General features: G+C 30.5%; 1 protein-coding gene across 1 annotated transcript; it reads right to left on the minus strand.

The window, feature by feature from the left end:
* Positions 1-81: 81 nt before the first annotated feature.
* Positions 82-18,881, minus strand: LOC105154648 (uncharacterized). The gene is made up of 29 exons (XM_011070314.2): positions 18,553-18,881; positions 16,955-17,011; positions 16,720-16,821; positions 16,554-16,588; positions 16,404-16,472; positions 16,210-16,323; positions 15,908-16,034; positions 15,647-15,771; positions 15,240-15,446; positions 14,389-14,487; positions 14,060-14,168; positions 13,742-13,929; positions 13,446-13,662; positions 11,512-11,600; positions 10,807-10,968; positions 10,455-10,616; positions 10,168-10,365; positions 9,192-9,336; positions 8,229-8,489; positions 5,980-6,113; positions 5,553-5,822; positions 4,045-4,260; positions 3,868-3,957; positions 3,272-3,653; positions 2,815-3,030; positions 2,358-2,530; positions 2,013-2,234; positions 1,234-1,386; positions 82-364 (listed from the first exon to the last, which is right to left on the minus strand). Exons 1-28 carry the CDS (start codon positions 18,752-18,754, stop codon positions 1,240-1,242), a joined length of 4,518 nt encoding a protein of 1,505 aa, XP_011068616.2. The 5' UTR covers positions 18,755-18,881; the 3' UTR covers positions 82-364; positions 1,234-1,239.
* Between the last annotated feature and the right edge of the window lie 1,258 nt (positions 18,882-20,139).

Raw genomic sequence — 20,139 nt, forward strand, 5'->3', positions numbered from 1 at the left:
AATTATATGCTGGAAAATGCTTCCATATAAAGTGATAAGATAAATATAATAGGTAAGAATAGAATATTGAATGAGAATAACTTTGATAATGCATAATTTTATTTTTCCTAAATAGTTGAACGGAATAATAAACGATGTATTTATACATAAAATTTATCTGTCATTGTACACAATATTTTGGTATAATGCGCATTCAGTAAATCCATGGTTATTGCGTGGATATTTTTACATATAAATACTCAGGTATTTAATATTCGATTGAAAAATATTTAAGTACTCCGAGAATTTTTCTAATTGGTATTAAAATATCCGAGTGATATATCTCTCAAATTCCTTCATATCTTTTTTTAATTTAGCGTTCGTCCTAGAAATAAAAAATGCAATATAATTTAAAGATAATTATGTTAAATATATATATCTACATATATTGATTTGAGTAAAAAGTTCATTCTGCTTTTTAGAATATGAAATAAAATATAATTTTTTTTAAAACACAAAATAAATTTTAATTAATTATATAATTTGATAGAGTAAAGTTTTAGCTCTTTAAGAATCTGTTTTTTAATTATGGCACGATGATTTTTAAAAAGTTAAGAACAATCAAAGTCAGAATACTCTTTATATAATTCACAAGTAACTCTCAGTATAATAGGTATATATTATAATAAAATCGTAGGATCATTTTTTAATAATTTTTTAGGGAAAACTTTAAGCTTTTTCGTTGGATAATCGAAAATTTTTTCAAATTTTTTTTGGGCACATAACAGACCCACAGTGAGAAAAACATTTTCCATTTTTTCAGCTTGTAATTTTTTTATACATGTAAAAATTACTCAACTCACATAAACTCAAAAAATATAGTGACCTTTCAAAAGTAAAGATTTCAAACTTTAAAATCCTTTTCTTTTTTTAGTTTAAATTTGGTTCATTTTTAACGAAAATATTGTATGTACAATATTTGACATAAAAACGGAATTAGTTTTTACTCAATCCAATATATTTCTAAATTATTACCGCTGCTTGAGAATTTGCATAAAAAATAGCAATACACAAAGTCATTACAAATTAAATATTTAACGTTTTAAATAATTGTTTTTAGCAATTTTTTAATATTTGTCACTTTAGACAGAATTAATATACATATATATATAGTTATGTTCTTAAAATTGGAAGACAATTTTTTAAGAAAATGAAAAATTACAACATAAGATAAAGTAATGTCACAAATCATACTTTGTTTTAATCATAACAAGTTGGACCGATCTCAATGGAAAAACTCTGTTCGGGTTTTCCGATATCTCGCAGAGCCACGTCTAATATAGGAAGTCTTGTAGGTTTATCCGTTTCGTACGAGACAACAGTTTTACCCCAGTTGTTTCGATAGACCTACGAATTAATAAGTATACAAATAAATTAATATTGTCTTATGTGTGTGTTTTGTTTATTTCCTATATATATATATATATATATATATATATATATATATATATATAGTGTTCTTAAATTCGAACATTTGTATTTTATGATTTAAGTCAAATGATTTAATACATTAATAATTAATACATTAAATATAATTATATATAAAAATGGAAAATCAATAAAGTATCAAATTTTGTAATGTTAAGACTATTTATAAAAATTGGTTTTAAAAATGAAAATGAAGCGTCTAAATTCAAATAGTAAGGACGGAGACCTTTTTTACTTTTCTGTGAAATCATTCAAACGGAGGGAGGGAGGTGATTTCAAAATAACATAAATATTTTATCTTTTATTGTATGTGAAATATATTTCTATATATACATCCTAGTCACAAATACTGTTTTTCATCAAATCACTCAAAATTTGTTTAAATTGTCAAAAATTAACATATTTTTTTTAAATAACCCGAATTTCTAGTGTTCAATACCCACAGAAGTTCTGGGCTCTGGATGTGGAAATCTCCATAAAAAAGTCTCCGTCTATGATAAATAGACTGATAATGTTAAAACTATTGCGCTCGAAAATTGACTTACCCTGCATTCATCCATTATCATTTCATATCTAAGACGCTGATTACCTCGTGGTGTCAATTCAACATCGTTCCAAGCTAAAAGCTTTAAGCCTCTTTTGTATGTTTTCTTTTCATAATCAAAGTAAGCCACGCTATTTTTACAATGATACGTGATGTTTTGATTCGCATGTTTTGAGAGCAATTGCAAGAAACTGATTTGATTACTATCTGCCTTGTATGTAATCTGAATGAAACAATCATTAATCAAATTCATTTCATAATCATTATCTAATAATGCGTTGTATTTTTTGTTGCAACAATTAACACAAGCGGAATTAGAGGATTAGTATAAAGAATATAATACAACCTTCATGCCGTTATCTATCTCGCTCAACCAGGTTTCCTGTTGATCAGTGATGTGAGTGATCTCTGGTGAACGCGATGGATTTGGTAAAATGCAAGTTGCACGTTTCTCAGCATCGCAATACACTAAGATCGCGTCTCGAATATCTCCTTCATTTGGATCAATCCAATACTCGCCTGTTAATGCACAAATTTATTTAAATACTCAAATATAGAATGCGTATTAATATTATACATTTGTCACTCTTAATATTTGCTTTTCAATTAAAACTTTTTTTAACTTAGATTTTTCCTAAAAAGAAATTTAATTAGTTTTTTATATTTTTTATATATCTATTTTATATATCTATTATTTTATATAATTTTATGTATTTTATTTTTATTATTGCAGAAAACAAAGTTTAAAAATCAAAATGAACATAATGAATAATTATGATAACTGTGATTTTTTTAAGATTTACCAGATAATTTGTCCGGATAAGCAACAAATAGATCTCGACAAGTTTTAGCAGGCGAATTCTTTTCACCATCCGGTTTCATCAATTTTTGGAATGACGATTTTAAATTTTCATACGCTTTTAAAAGTAATTCTCTTCGTTCCTTTTCAGGGATATCTTTACTAAATATTCTTGGTGGTTCATCTCCAAGTGGATCTGGTCCTTTGGTTTGGCCTTGTCCTATACAATAAATAATTTTTTAACTATTTAACTATAATAATTTATAATTTAAATAAAAGTAAATTTTTTCATTCAATTATTTTTGATATATTAAAAACTTAAATAATATAGAAAAATCTAAATAAATCTAAACATACATTTAAATTTATTTAGATAATGTTCTGGATATTCTTTAGAAATTGTTTATATGATGTTTGTGGAGTTAATTTTTTAAAAAATATAGAATTTGGATTAATTATACCTATAAATGCTACTAAAGACGCCGCATCGTAACCGAAACCCACTTCTCCAGGAGGACCAGGTGGTCCAGGAGGTCCTGGAAGACCCGGTGATCCTTGGCGACCTTCTTCCCCAGATGGACCTCTTGATCCAGGATTTCCCACAGGTCCGATAGGACCAGGATTGCCTTCTCGTCCAGGATTACCTCTAATACCTGGTTCTCCGTCTTTACCAGGAAATCCTGGTAGACCAGGTATACCTTTTTCTCCTACTAAACCAGGAGACCCGGATAATCCTTGTAAACCAGTAAATCCCCGATGTCCTTTAGCTCCTTTTTGTCCCTCTTCTCCGCGATCCCCTTTTATACCTTCAAGACCTGCTGGGCCGGGTTTTCCTCGTGGTCCCTGAAAATATTAGAATATATATGTATGTGTGCTCAAGATAAAATTCTTACATAAATTATATCGTAATTACAAGAATTTTATTTTTAAAAACCGATTTATATATGTATAAAATTAATTTAATTTAATTTAATAATTTTGAATTTAATTTTTAATTTTAATTTTAATTAATTCCAAACTTATTAGAGTTACATTAAGTTAGTTGAAAGCCCATTACCTGTGGACCTTCCACACCTTGCGGTCCTGTTTCACCTTTCGGACCACGTTCCCCAGTAAGTCCGGTGGGTCCGGTGGGCCCAGGTGGTCCCTATAAGGAGAGGAATAAATTATTTATTGATAATTATTATTACTTTATTATATATTTATACAAAGAAAGATAAAACAAAAGTTGTACAGATAATCCAGGAGGACCCGATGGTCCTGCAGCACCAGGTACTCCAGGTGGTCCCTTATCACCTGGTCGGCCTCCTATACCTGGTGGGCCTGGTTTTCCAGTTGGTCCTTCCGGTCCTATTTCTCCTGTGTGACCTGGAGCACCTGGAGAACCTATTAATCCAGGAGGTCCGGGCGGACCTTCCGCTCCTGTTTTTCCAGGTTGTCCTATTTCACCCTGTAATAAATTATTTTGTATTAAACTATTTAAAGTGGAAAAATTTAGCAATTATACACAATATAATAATTATAAATATACATATATATATATATATAATATAGTAAAAATAAGTAATTATAAGTATAATAGAAAAAATAGTTTAAGAGAATCGTTTGAAAAGTTTTGAGCCTCAATGTAAAAATAATATTACTAATCAAAACCCATTCTGGTACTACAATCGTACATATTTTGCAAGATGCTCAATTGCTGTTTGATCATTTATGCCAGCTGATGTCAGTGTTTTTGTAAGAATGGAAAAAATCGAATATCGACGATCGCCATAACAGAAACTTACGAATTGCGGTTCGAATTAATTAACTATCCACCGTATTCTAGATTTGATCCCCAACGACTCTTTCCTGTTTCCTAGGCTCAAAATTAGGCTCAGAGAACACAGATTTTCATCAAATGAAAACACTGACACAAATGACTGACACAAATGATCTTAAAACAACCTGAGCGTCCAAAATGGCTACAATTTTCATAGGTATCTTGTAAAACACGTATGATTGTAGTACCAGAATGAGTTTTAATGAGTAATGCCGTTTTCGTGTTGAAGTTCAAAACTTTTCAAACTTATAACTATGTAATAAGAAATAAAAGCTTTAACGATCAAAGCTGGATTTTAAGTGGTTAAATAATTCGATACTATCATACATCATCATAACTATTGCGCGCCGAATCTTCCGCTTGCTGGACGAATGTCTTCACGGACTATCAAATTTCGGTGCCTGAGGATATTCATCCGGCAAGTGGGAGATTCGGGTTCGATTCCCGATCGAATATTTTTTGCAATAAAATTATTTACAGCTTTTAATAAATTTATCAGCATTATTAAAATCTTTCCAAGATGCTTATGAGCATCAAATTATGATATTACTACTATAATTCTGTCAAAATTGCGTTTTAAAAATCCGAAAAATTAATTTGGCACGCAATTTTTATGATGACATAATATTGAATTATTTAAATATTGTAATATTGAGTTATTTAAACACTTAATAGCTTCGGGATAAACTTCCGAAAATGTCAGATCAATTTTCAAATCTTTGTGTCAATGAAAATCCATTTAAAAGCATCCATTTGATATCATTTAGAGTATTTTTGCCAAATTCATGACAATTGAACGTCTGACGTTTTCGAAAGTTCAGCTTCGACCATTAAAGATTTTTATTTCCTATTAGTTGTATATTCACATGTACAGTCTAATAAGTTTCTTTCTTTAAGTGTAATTATATATTTTTATTTACGGGAGCTCCGCGTAACCCTCTATTCCCTATAGGACCAGGGGAACCAGGTAGGCCCGGTAAACCTCTTTCGCCAAGCGGACCTTGAGGTCCTTGAAAACCTGTTAGTCCTTGAGAGCCTGGAGATCCACTTTCGCCTTTAATTCCATCGATTCCAGGTAGACCAGGATTACCGATTGGTCCTGGATTTCCAGGACGTCCAGTATCGCCTGCATCACCTTTGACACCAGGCAATCCAGGAGCACCAGATGGTCCTATATTTCCTGGTGGTCCCTGTAATATTTTTAGTAATAATCCAATGCTTTATTTACTCTTTTATCTCCGATATCCTGATTATCTCACAATATGCTTTATGTATGTGTGTATGTGTGTATTACGTGCACATCTGTTTATTAAAATTTAGTATAATTCATGGAGATTAATGACTTACTGATGGTCCAACATGTCCTATAATACCAGGTGGGCCCATTAAACCGGGTTCACCTCGTACACCAGGATCACCTCTGATTCCCTTAGCACCAGTAATTCCAATAGGTCCAGGTACTCCGATCTCGCCGTGACTGCCTGTTAATCAATTTATATATAATAAAAACTTTTATTAATTTGAACCCGTGCTGTCGATTGAGTCTACTCAGAATTTGATTGGTTTAGCTATTATTGAAAACTAATCTCTCTTGCATACTCGCAATTCGCCGGTTCGCGTCAACTGATCTTGGGAGTCATAATACATGTATTAAAAAGTAAAATGTGCACATGAAATATTACCGTGTTTCCTCATTTTATGTAAATATATAAAAAATAATTTTAAATATAAAATTATTACAAATTATTATAAAATAATTTTTAAATATATTAAAAATATATAGTTTACTGCAGAGGATGTCTCAGGTGTACGCAACACTTACTAATAATAGATTTCTAAAGTTATTTTAGGAAATGAAAATTTTAAAATGTCGAGGCTACAATAATTTTTGAATTATAAGCATTAAATTAGCGAATCATATCACTTAAAGTTCGCGCGTTTAGGTGTGTTTGATATTTTGTTCTACAACGTAAAATACCAATCACACTTAAACGCGCAAATTTTAAAAAATAGACCAATTAGGATGTGAGATCCAATTCCGCAAGTGGCCTAATTTCGATTAGGCCTCTGTGTGTCTCCTACTTCACTAGTTCATTTGTAATATATTTTAACTGGTTGTGACACAAGCCGATTGTAGTCGAGGAGACATTGACCTCTGTTACACAGCATGCTTAATCGAGTTTAATAACATCCGTAGTTATGAAATTGGATCAAACTACGGATATTATCTGTATCAATCATAGCTGTTCCCCGGAAGAATGGAACGACTGTGATTAGCCAGTCTCATAATTATAGATATTATTAAACCCGGTTAAGAGTACCATGTAAAAGTATAAGTCATTGGTTGCGTTTAACAGAGAAAGCAGCTTTGCAACTGTTGTAAAATTCTTCAATACGATTGGTTTTTACTTTTGGTTATGGATCTAAATATATAAACCATACTGAAAAATTTCACAACAATTGTAAAGCTTTCTCTGCTGAACGTAGCCATTGTTTCGAGGAGTCTATACCAGCAGATGCCTGATTGAGGAAACGAATTTTTGGTGAGACGAGTGTTATTTTCTTATATATCGGTCAATCCGGTGTCGCGAAATCTGAACGGGTTACGCTTAACGCGCAATAAAATTATACTTCCATCCCTCAAAAGGAAAAATATTTCGAGTATTGAGAATCCAGCTGCCGCGTAGCACCCATCTAATCGTTCTATATCGCAATTAACAAGCATTTCTTAGCATTGCCCTTCTCGTCACAAGTAAGTCATGTCGTTTCTTGTAATTGCGTATAAGTATAAACGATAGCGGTCTTGCGACAAGTGAGTCTTATTGTCTTCTTTATGCGTTCGGGTCGAAACGATTAGTTGCTACGTGAACTTCTCGTTCACGTTCGGAAATTAAATCGAGAAATAATCTTTGAGCGAGAAATAATCTTAAGAGCGAGAGTCTTGATTCAACTATGCAAGACACGATCTGTATATTATGATCAACGTCTTGTATCGCGTAATTCTCAAATACAGCATTGTTATTTGTTACATGTAATTTTGTATCGATATCTCCTATCTCCTCTAACTCTCCCCGCTCATACAAATCACCCACATTAGCTGAGCAATCGGTTTGCCTCCGTCGCTAGAAAAAGTCCTGTATGAGAAATCTTCAGTCTGATCTTAATTGCAAAAGAATACAATTTTCAAGTTATCTGTAATATCGAGCAAGATTGATATGGTCTCTTGTGCCTGGCATTCATCAGTTAAGTTTTTATTTTTTTGAGTGGCTGTGCTAATTTTATTCTTATGCTAGCACAGCCATTAATTTCTCGGAAATGGCTGGAGCAACAAATTAGCAACAAAAAAGCACTAAATTTCTGTGCAACTTTTATTCGATTGTGCTGAAGTGGCTATGTCAGCTTAGATGTTAATCGTTTGATATGAATTATGAATTATTGATATGAATTATTTGATATGAATCATCGTATATAATTTATAATAGTATAGTAATACATAGCAATTATATTATATATAATAAAAACATAAAATATTTCATAAATTACAATTATGTCAGTTATTATTAACAATTTAGAATTATTTATTATTTGTTTATTACCAGGTAGTCCCGGATTTCCTTGTTCTCCCTTTAAACCCGGATATCCACGATCACCTTTCAGACCCGGAAGTCCGATTAACCCTTGTGGGCCTGGAAAACCTTGCGAGCCCTGTAATCCATGAGGTCCTCTTTCTCCTGGATTACCAGGAGCTCCGGGCTCGCCAATGAGACCAGGAGGACCTGGATCACCTCGTTCAGCTGGTTCTCCAGGAGAGCCAGGAGGTCCAACTTCTCCTTGTGGTCCACGCTCTCCAATATGTCCTATAATATTTAAATAAAAAAATATTAATGTTTTTAAAAAATTGTTTTTAATAAAATATAATTATATTATTATCAGCACTAAAAATTATTATCATTTAACAGATAGAAGGACTCTTTATATACAGAATAATAACAATAAATAAAGGGCAAAGTAAGAGTCAAACACATTTTAAATTGTAACACAATTAAATAAAATACATTACAAATAAAGGGAAATAAAAATAAAAAATAGTTTAAAATATAAATATAAAATATCACAAATTTCATATTTGTATTTTAAATTGTTTGTTATTTTTATTTTCCTTTATTTGTATTCTATTTAATTGTATTACAATTTTAAATATGTTTGACTCTTACTTTGCCCTTTATTTATTGTTATTTATTTTAAAAATTATTAAATTGTTTGTCAATTTAGTATGTGATATTTTACTACTCTAATTCTTTGTTCTATTCATGATTGTGCTTTAAGACCGAAAAAGATTTCGGCGTGGTTTGCAAAATTATTTATGTATATATATATATATATATATATATATATATATATATATATAAATTCATACAGAACATTTGATCATCAAGATTTGTTACAATCGAACAATAGCATTTCTCTTAATTAATTAGATTTATTCTCATTGGTCTCATTTTATTTCAAATTATAATTGTTTATATTTTAAAATTAATTTAAATGACATAAAATACTACCTGAGGGACCTTCGGGGCCGATTGGTCCTATTATGCCCCTTTCTCCTTTTTGTCCAGGTTCTCCGGGTAGTCCTCTCGCGCCAGGAAGTCCTAATAATCCCGGTGAACCGAAACTTCCTTTGTCTCCTTTGAGTCCTGGTAAACCCTGGAATAATGCATGATATAAATGCATAAATTTGACACATATGTATTTCTCATAATGAAGCCTTACCAATGTAATTCTCAAAATATGAGGATATATTTGTCATTTTGAAAATTGCAAAGTTTGACGGAATGCATGAACTTTCTAAAATTTTTTAGGGGAATGCCGTTTGTAGCGGGGAATACCGGTGAATTCCGTCAAACAATTTTCAATATGACAAATACACTCTCATATTTTGAGAGTTACAGTGATAGGGGTGCATTAAATTTAAAATCTGGCCATAGCCAGATCTTAAAGTAGAGAATTCAAACTTTAATTTAAAAAAAAAACATCCTAGAATAATTTTTCGCAATGTTATCAAAGTTGGCCAATTTTTGTCCAAAATTTTTCTATACCTTAATTTTTTTGATCAGTATACAATACATATACACAATTTATCATACGCTAATATAAGTGTTAAAATCTGAATCAAATCAATAATTCATGAGAATTCACTCTAAATATAAAATTACATTTAAATTTAAAAATTTATTATTTTTAAATAAAATTAATTTTTTTAAATAAAAATAAAGCAAATACAACATTTTTTATAATTAAGAAATAAAATTTGCCAATTATAGATCTAATTCATTGGAACTTTGTGAACGAGCTTTTATATACTTCGTCCCAGGATGAAGGTTCCGAATTATGTATGAAGAGCATGATGTACCGTTCTATTCTTCTTTATAATTAGGTGAGCAACACAGAGACAAATGATACATCATGCGCTTTATGCTTAACTTGGAACGCATCTCTAAATAATATGAATGTCCAAAATCGGAATATAAGACATACAATGAGACCATCAGAGCCTTGTGTTCCAGTTTCTCCTCTAGGTCCCATAGGTCCTGGAGGTCCAATAAGTCCTCTTTCTCCCGGAAATCCTCGCTCGCCTCTATCGCCGACCATTCCTGGCGGACCGGGATGTCCTTGTACTCCTGCTTCTCCGTCCTTGCCTGGAACACCCGGATTACCGGCGGCACCTGGAAGACCCTGTGTATGTACAAGCACATGTTTTATTTAATAAATTACATTTTATCCTCTACATTACGAGAATTACAATATATTTCTACGCTGCGTACTTGAAAACCTCTAGAACCAATGGGTCCCGGAAGACCTCGCGCGCCGTCGCTTCCTGATGGACCTGGTAGACCCTGTACTCCTGGAAGTCCTTCTTTACCAGTATCTCCTCTTGGACCAGGCGGGCCTGGATTGCCAGGCTCACCATCTTTTCCACGTTCTCCCTAATACAATAAAAGTTTGAAAAAATATCATAGCATTAGAGATAATATAATATAATATTAATGTTTGTATTAATACTTACATTGTTAAGCTTTATTTTTATATTGTATACAAAAATATTTTTATGTTCAAATTATATATAGATTATATTTATTACTGTATACTCGTTACGGAGAATCATTAATCAATTACAGAATATCCTCTTTCCCCTGGTGTTCCTATTGGTCCTGGTAGACCCTGCAATCCAGGCAATCCCTGTTCTCCAGGCTTGCCATCCGCACCTTGAATTCCACGTTCCCCAGGATTACCTGGTTTTCCGGAGGCTCCGGGCCTACCCATTAAACCACGTGCACCCTGAATTTTTTATTCAATAGTTATATATCAAATATAATACTTTTACAATACATAATATGTTAAAATTTTACTATAAAAATATTATATTGTATAGCTCGATAGAATAAAATTCAACAAGTTAAAATGAAGCTATAAAATCGAGCCTGGCTGGTATTTGAGTGCCGGGTATATATGTTATGTATATTTCTTATTATAGTATATATAATATTATGTATATCTTATGTATATTTTTCTTATAAAATATTACATTAATGTAATACAATTTTATATATATTGTATTATATATATAATATTATATTATATTGTAATACAATCCTTCTCAATGAATAAAATTAAATTAATATGTGAAACGCATCCTACTGCTTACATTAGATATTGTCGTCGATTATGTGTCCAGTATTACATCATTGCACCATCTGCTTACGTACTTGTTGTGCGCGTACTTGTTTGTTTTCAAGTATGTGTCACGTATCTTGATATTTTTTCGCTCAAATTCAAATTAACTGAAGAATCGAGGTTTCCGGACACAATGTTACTATATACCTGTAATCCTGCCGGTCCGGGTCGTCCAGGATCTCCAGTAGCGCCTTTTGATCCAACAGTTCCTGCAGGACCACGATCACCAGGTTGCCCTAATAATTATTATACTTATAATTATTATAATTATCATATTTTGCGTTTTTTAAAACATAGAATATGTACCAATGTTGTCATAAAATACACACACACACACACACACACACACACACTATGGAGAGAATTTTGTAAATTTTATCATAAATTAAATATCTAAAAGTTGAAAAAATGACTAAAAAAATCGCCCATTTTGGACTCTCCATTTTGGAACTGAACTGTGTGCCAAATTTATAATGAGATATTAATCACAAAAAATTTTCTAATTGAAGTGATAATTGTTATCAAATCTGAGAGATAGGAGGTAAAATCAAAATTCATTATCAAATTAGGTCTACGAGTATTCCAATATTTTAAGATAGTTGATCCAGCCAGATGTACATCAATTGCCCACATCGCTAATTTAAAATAATATAATCTCATTGGTAAAACAGTTAAAAATTACTGGGAACTGGCCGATGTGAGTGATGTATACAATTGAATTGTGTGCAAGTACACCGCTCTCGATCCAACCAATGATGACAAGATTGCAGTTGATCCAGCCGATAAAGGCAAGATCACTCAACATCATTTATTCTAGTAATATTATAAATCAATTTGTTTTAAATTAAAAAAAAATAGATTTTCGTATAGATGTAATCTCCCTTCCTCCCTCAAGCTACAATAACAGTCATCTCAACTTAAAACTTCTTATCTTTATAATTAATATCTTGTTATAGGGTATCATTTGGCACACAGTTCAATCTAAAAATTGAGGACCCAAAAAAAGAGCGAAAAACCATTTTTTTTCGATCACTCTTTTTTTTAGACTAATAATGAGTAAAATATGAACAAAAATATTATAAATTAATTTTTGCTCTTAAGAGAAAGTATTTCAGTATACTGATTAATTCTACTATTCAGTAACTAATGATATTTTATCAGTTACTAAATAGTTAATCAGTATATTGAAATGTTTTTTCCTAATGGTGATATCATTATTCTAATCACTTTGTATTTTTATATTAAAAAATCTTTCTTCTATTTGCGTTTTTCAAAAGATTAATATAACAACAAAATATGTTTATAATAAATTATTTTAAAAAATGTTATATGTAAATATTACTGTTCCAAATTTTGCATTTTTTAAATAATTTATTATAAATATATTTTTTTTTATATTATAATATCTTACGCGCACTGGCTATGTTTATTTGTATTTTAGAAACATTAAATAAAGTTTTTTTTTTAATTGCAATACTTGTACTGAGTACTTTGCGTTTTATTATCGATTTTTCAAAACATTTCATATTAGGAGCACAATTTTTTAACTTTGCGATTTGCTCACTTTTTGCAATTCTTTAATTTATAAAAATAATGAAATTTGAATTAAATTTTACATTACATTATCTTAAAGTTTACTAAATTCCTTTTAAAATAATCTATTATTTTTTTAAATTCTGCCCATAGATTTCTAGCATTTACCCAAAATGAACTCGGTATCTCATAATAGGGACTTTTCCTCTATGTATATATGTAGATATAAATATATATAATATATACATATAGTAGCGGAAAAACTTTTACAAAAAAAGTACATAGATTGAGACAAGATTTTAGAAATTATTAGTTTTTCATAGATATTCGTAATAGGACTACGAATCTATACTATCTAAAACGGTGTTGTTTGAAAAAACCTAGAAACCTTCCGTCTTCAAACAATGCCACTCTACGTCTCTCTATGAATATTTATGAAAAATTAAAAATTTCTAAAATCTTGTCTCGATCTACGTAGTTTTTCTGTACATTTTCGTAAAAATTTTTGCTCTGCCAGGGATGTATATACAACGTATAATAAATAATACCTTGAGGCCCGATAGGACCATCCGATCCAGGAAAACCACGTTCTCCAGGTACGCCACGTTCTCCAGGAGGTCCTACAGAACCGATTGGCCCACGCATACCCCTTTTGCCTCTTTTGCCCTCATTCCCAGGAGGTCCCGGAAGTCCACGCGGACCAGGCATTCCTGCATCACCTTTCACTCCAGTATCTCCTTTTAACCCTCTATCACCAGGAAGGCCCTGTAAGGATATCATTAAGGTTTTATAAAAAGTAACTTTTACAGTTCTCGAATTATTTCTTGTTGGTATTTATGCGCACAGGTGCTCCTTTGGCGCCAGGGATACCAGGATTACCCGGTGTTCCAGGTTGACCTTGAGCACCCGGAAACCCGACCACACCAACGGATCCTATTGCTCCAGTGGCTCCTTTCTCACCCGGAATTCCATCTTTGCCTTGAGGACCTTGTGGACCAGTTTCGCCAGGTTGTCCTGGACGGCCACTTTCGCCTTTATTATAAAATATTGATTAAAATAAAAAAAAATAAATAAAACCATCTTCTTAAATAAATATAACATAAAACTAATCAGCAATATATATATGTCTTCATGTCTTTAAATGAAAATGGAAATATCTTACCTCGTGGGCCTTGCAAACCCTGGTTTCCTGTCGGTCCTTGCGGTCCTTGATCACCTTTAATTCCAGGATTGCCTGGAAAACCTGGTGAGCCAGGTTTGCCTATAACACCCTACAAACAATATTAATATTGCATTTAAATAAAAGTATATAGTGAAAAGTATATATGTTTAGATAAATAATTAATAATTAAGCAAATGCATAAATATTCGTAAAGAATTACAAATTTTTCAAAGAACTTCAAGGAAATTCATTGAAATATTGCATATACCTTAATACATGCAGTATTCTAATCTCTAAATTGTGAAGTAACAATTGCTTAGCTTACTTACGGGTTGCCCAGGCAGCCCAGCAATTCCGTCAAGACCTCTCAATCCAGGAGGGCCCGACGAACCTTCTCTACCTCTTTCACCGCGAGGTCCAGCTGGACCCTGTGTCAACAATATTCAATATTTATACAGAAAAATGTTTTATCTCTGTTTTTAACATTAAAATTTACCTGATTTATGAGAATACAATATACACTGCTCAACAAAATTAAAGCGTTGCATCATGTAAAAATAAGCAAATTTCAAAACGGAATAACTTCGTGAAAAATCTTTGTATCGAGATGTTTAAAAAAGCATTTTACGGCTTGAAAAATTTCTATCTTTCAGATCATTACTTTAGAAAACGATTTTACTGATATTTTATAAAGTTATACAAATATAAATGAAGATGCATCAAATCTCAAAATTTTAAATGAAATTTTTGAAGTTCCACAATGCGAATTAAAAATTGCATACAAATGCGATTTAGCATTCGAAAACTGACCTTTTTTTACTTTAATATTGACTAATTCAGTGAAAAAAAATCGTTAATCAGAGCTCAATAAAAAAGCAAATTAAAGATAAAAATTTACTCTTTCGAAAGCTGTACCACATTTGTATGCAATTTTTAATTCGTGCCGTGGAATTTCACCGAAAAAAAATCGATCTGAAAAGTAGAGATTTCAAATTGTAAAATACTTTTTTAAACATTTTGATATGTATTTAATTTTTTACGAAGTTATTTCATCTTGAAATTTTTACAGGCTAGAACAGATGATGTTTTAATTGTGTTTTAATTGTGTTAAGTAGTGTATTTTTGTAAATTTATTTTAATATTATACACATACTTATTCCTAATAGCATTATTTACATACCATTGGTCCTACTGGTCCCATCGGTCCAGGCGAGCCCATAGATCCTTTTTCACCAGAAGTTCCTTGCTCACCTTTGGCACCATCTAAACCTGGAAAACCACGGTGACCTTTTAGCCCTGGAAGCCCAGGTATTCCTGGAAGGCCACGTTGTCCCACAAGACCAGGCGATCCTGATGGACCAGTTTCGCCATCTTCTCCACTGATACCCTATTGTTAATAAAACATATTATTACATATTATATTTAAATAAAATATTTATATAAAATATTTTATTTAAATATAATATGTAATATATAATTATTTATACATATGTAGTTTGTAAATAAAATAAAATAAATGTAAAAATATTATTATACATAAATTTTAAATATAAGAAACAAATTAAATATATATAAAAATAGTCTTACGTCTTTTCCAGGCAATCCTGGTAAACCCCTAGGACCTGGCATGCCAGGAGGACCTGGAGAACCCAATTCACCGGTTTCACCTCGTGTACCTTGAAAACCTTGAGGACCAGGAGAACCAGGTGGACCTAATTGAAAGATAGAATATATATATTTTTTAAATAGCACATTAAAAACAATAATTTCAAACAGAATTATTAAAATAATTTAAAAGGTCAACAATTATTTAGATAAAATTGAAAAAATTATTAAAGAATCGTCTACCTGGAGGACCTCGCGGACCCATCGGGCCTACTTGTGCCTGAATGTAAGGCAATGACGCCGCTGCACCGGACGGACCTTTATCTTCATTTGCTTGAGACAAAGCCAATTGTTGATAATAAAGAGATACCTATTATATATCAATATTTTAAATACATTAATAAATACATTAATAAATTATTATTATATATTAATATAAATTATGCGGCATACATATTCAATTATTAATAAATAATTCATGCGTATCACTCTTTAAATAATATAAATAAACGAAAACAATTTTAAATTATAAAAAGATTTCTCACATCAGGTACAGGTCCTGGAGGTCCAGGTGGCCCTGGGATCCCAGGTGTACCAGGTTGTCCAGGATATCCTGAATCGCCAGGACGACCATCATCTCCAGGTCGACCAGGTGAACCCTAATTTATAAATGTTACTTTTTTGTAAATTGTTATATTTTTTTCACATAACTATTTATTATAACTATAAGTTTACGAACTCGTGGTCCTGGTACAGCCACAGAACTATATATGTTACTTTCACCTGGTAAAATCTCCGTAGGTAAAACCTGAAAAAAAAACTAACAATCACTATTCCTTACATAATTGGATTTCTTTAATTCTTTAGTTATCAAATAGTTTGTACTTACTGAATGATCTCGAGCAGATGTGGAACTAATCTCATCTAAATTTGTAGAATAATCAAAGTTTAAATCTCAAAGAACATGAACAAAAGTATTTTTATTCTAATTATTTATTTATACTCTTGTTTTTTTTATCATAAAAATAATTTTCCAGTTAATTTTATATATCTACCTGATCTACCATGATCATAAAAGTGAGTTGTCGTAGGAGCTGGTAAATCTGTAGGTGTTTTTTCTCGCCTCAAAAATGCTTCTGTTGTTATTTCGGATCTCTCTACATTGAATAATTATATATTATTGTTTATAATTATAATAATTGAGTTACAATAATTATTGAAAATAATTGTAACTCAAAATAATTTTGTAATAATTTTTTGTCGTATTATAATAATAAAACTTTCGCTTACCCGGAAGTTGCGTGATATCTGATGGTATTGCACGTGATGGTAATATTGTTGTAGTTTCTACAAAAATATCTTTATTGTCATTAAGTGAAAAAAATAAAAAATTATTATTATCAATGAGAACTTATTGCATATAAACAAATATAATGTATCTAATGTACATAAATATAATGTATATCTAAATGTATATCTACGTAAATTATCGAATGTTATAGTCTTTAATATCTGCGAGGAATCAAAAACTAAACCGGAAGCCATCTCTTATAACTGTGAATCGTATTAAATTGGATTTGCAATTAATAGATTGAAATAAATGGTATTAATTAGATTACTCTGAGAGAGAAGATTAAAACAAGATTAATTATTTTATGTGACCCTTTTAACGAGATTAATCTGTAACGCAAAACTTCCGAGTCAATTAACGAGACAGAATTGAATAATTGTTCTCCACTTACAATTATATTTTACTTATTTTGAAATAAAATTAGTTAAATAAAATAAAATAAAATAAAATTAGTTAAATAAAATAAAATAAAATTGTTATTGTAGTTATTAAGTATAATAAATTTAATTTGCAGATTATTGGAAAAGACAACAAAAATGATACAAAAGTCCAAAAGACTTTTGAAAATTAATAAGAATTGCTCTTTTAATTCAATCCTTAGCTAACATATTCATGAAAACAATTCATAAAAAGTTCGATTTGTATTCCCAATGTGCCGAATATTCCGTAAGAATTTTCACAGAATATTTAAATATTAAAGAAATATTCAGAATATTATATGAAAACTTTTTGTATAAGTACATCACAAAAATCATCACTCACGAACATTACGCATTCTAATAGACAAAGAGCCACGGCAGAGATATATTAATTATTAATTGGTAAATAAAAACTATATTAAGAAATATATAGTAAAGGGCTTATCATTTCACTTATAAAATGAGTCCCCAACATTAGGATTTAAGGTAACAGTATTATAAATGAAATATCCCTGGCGGAAAAATTTTATGAAAAACTACAATAAATTGAAACAAGATCTTAGAAATTTTTAATTTTTTATAAATATTCGTAGTGAAACATAAAATAGCGTTGTTTGTTTTAAAAACCAAGAAGTCCTTCGCCCTTAAATAACGATACTTTATGTTCCACTACGAATATCTAAGAAAAATTAAGAATTTCTAAAATGTCTCAAACTATGGAGTTTTTCTATACTTTTCCGTAAACATTTGTTTCTGCCAGGGATATTTTTGACAGTACAATTTTGTTTAAAAATTAATTCAGGGTCTTTGGACTTAACATTTCTACAAAAATTATAATTTTGTGGAATATATATATATATATATATATATATATATATATATATGGAACATTTTTCAAATATATAATGCATAAATGGAATATTTAATGATTATTTAAATATTACTCTTACATTCTAAAAGTATTTCGGAATATTCCGGAATACTCTTGGAATTATTATTTTGAGATTTTAAGAACATTTCACGAATATTTCAGGAATATTTAGCATTAATTGGGTGGTAATCTTTCTTCTTGTGCATTGTATGTGTAAAATTTTTTTGAACATTCATAGGACACTCACCGTTCTTTTCATCGTATTCGTCGTAGTTCTCGTAGTTATAATCATATTCATAATCGTTGCTAGACTGCTGAGCCTGATGCTCTTGCGGTTTGGATCGTTGTTTCCTTAGTCTGTGTTTCATGGCATTCACTTGATCCGGCAAAGGCAACAACAGCTGAACCACGAGAAGTCCCGTGATCAGCTCTAAAGCCCGCCGTCTCATCGTGAAGTCCCTCTATCCGGCAGGGGTGGAAAAACTTCACTGAAGAACGAAGAAAATATAGATTCTAATTCCGATTCGCTTGCATCGCAAGACTGAAAGCAACTAAACTCATAACAACCGGCGTATCATCTATTTAGCAGATGTTCTGCATGATGTAGGGGAGGTCGTCATCCGCTATTTTACAAGATGCACGCGGTTCTCCCGCTGTCTTATTCCATGATCACCTCCTTACCATCCCTCCATCTGATCTGTACACTTCTTTCCTTCCTTCTTTGTTTATTCTCATTTACCAATGTTGTTATTTCTTTCTCCTGAATAAGATAGGGAAGAGAAATAGAAGCGTGTTTAAAATCATTTAACAGAAAATACATAGGTAAGATTTTAAAATGATTTTTGTTATATCAAGATTATTTTTTTATTTTAATTAGATTATCAAGTATAACGTTGATATATTGCAAATACTAAAGGATAAAATAGAATTCAACAAAATTCTTTTTTGACCAAATTTTTTCGTGCTTTTAAAGAATATTTAATTTTATATAAGTGTGTATATATTTTTTAAATCAAACATAAGTCTTCATAAGCCAAAAAAATTCATCAGAGGAAGTATTGATCAATATCTACTATGATCGTTTAATTTCGACTTGCATGATCTGTCCAAAAGTTTCAAGATTGAATTAAGGAAAAATTAAAAAAACAAAAATATATCAATTTTATTAATAAAAACTTTTAATATAATCAATCACTTTAATCAATCATTTTAATTAATCACATTAAAGGCTATTTCGAATCAATTCACCTAAATATCCAAAATATCATCAAAACGCATCCCCTTTATTTGAATTTTTCATTTCGGAAGTCAAATATCAAAGAAAGCAACTATCAAATATCAAAGAAAGCATCTTAATTTTGAATTCTATCATCTTTATTTTGATTAATTTTGCTTTCCATGAAAAATCAATCTAGGAATATTGAAACAAAATTAAAATGCAAACTAAAGTTGGCCAATTTCTAGATTTGAATTTTAGACAAAATTTAATAAGAGGTATTTTACACTATTTTATTATGAAAATTTTTACAAAGAAAAAATCTAACGAAACTTACACATAGAGTATTTTTTATATAAAAAATATTCAATATTAAATTTCAGTTCTTGAAATATACAGCGCCGTAAAAATATCGTACGAATAATCTAATATTGATTAAAGATACCATAATTGTCGGAAAAATGGCATTATTTAAATTGTGCGTTCAAAAAAAAATTAGTCTCGGAAGTCTTTTTAGACAGTTTCTGTATATTAATATATTATTGTAAATTATTAATTAATATATATATATATATATATATATATATGTATGTATATATATATATATATATATATATA

The sequence above is a fragment of the Acromyrmex echinatior genome, chromosome 3, assembly GCF_024713525.1.
Source record: "Acromyrmex echinatior isolate Ae372 chromosome 3, ASM2471352v2, whole genome shotgun sequence".
In the NCBI taxonomy this organism is placed as follows: domain Eukaryota; kingdom Metazoa; phylum Arthropoda; class Insecta; order Hymenoptera; family Formicidae; genus Acromyrmex; species Acromyrmex echinatior.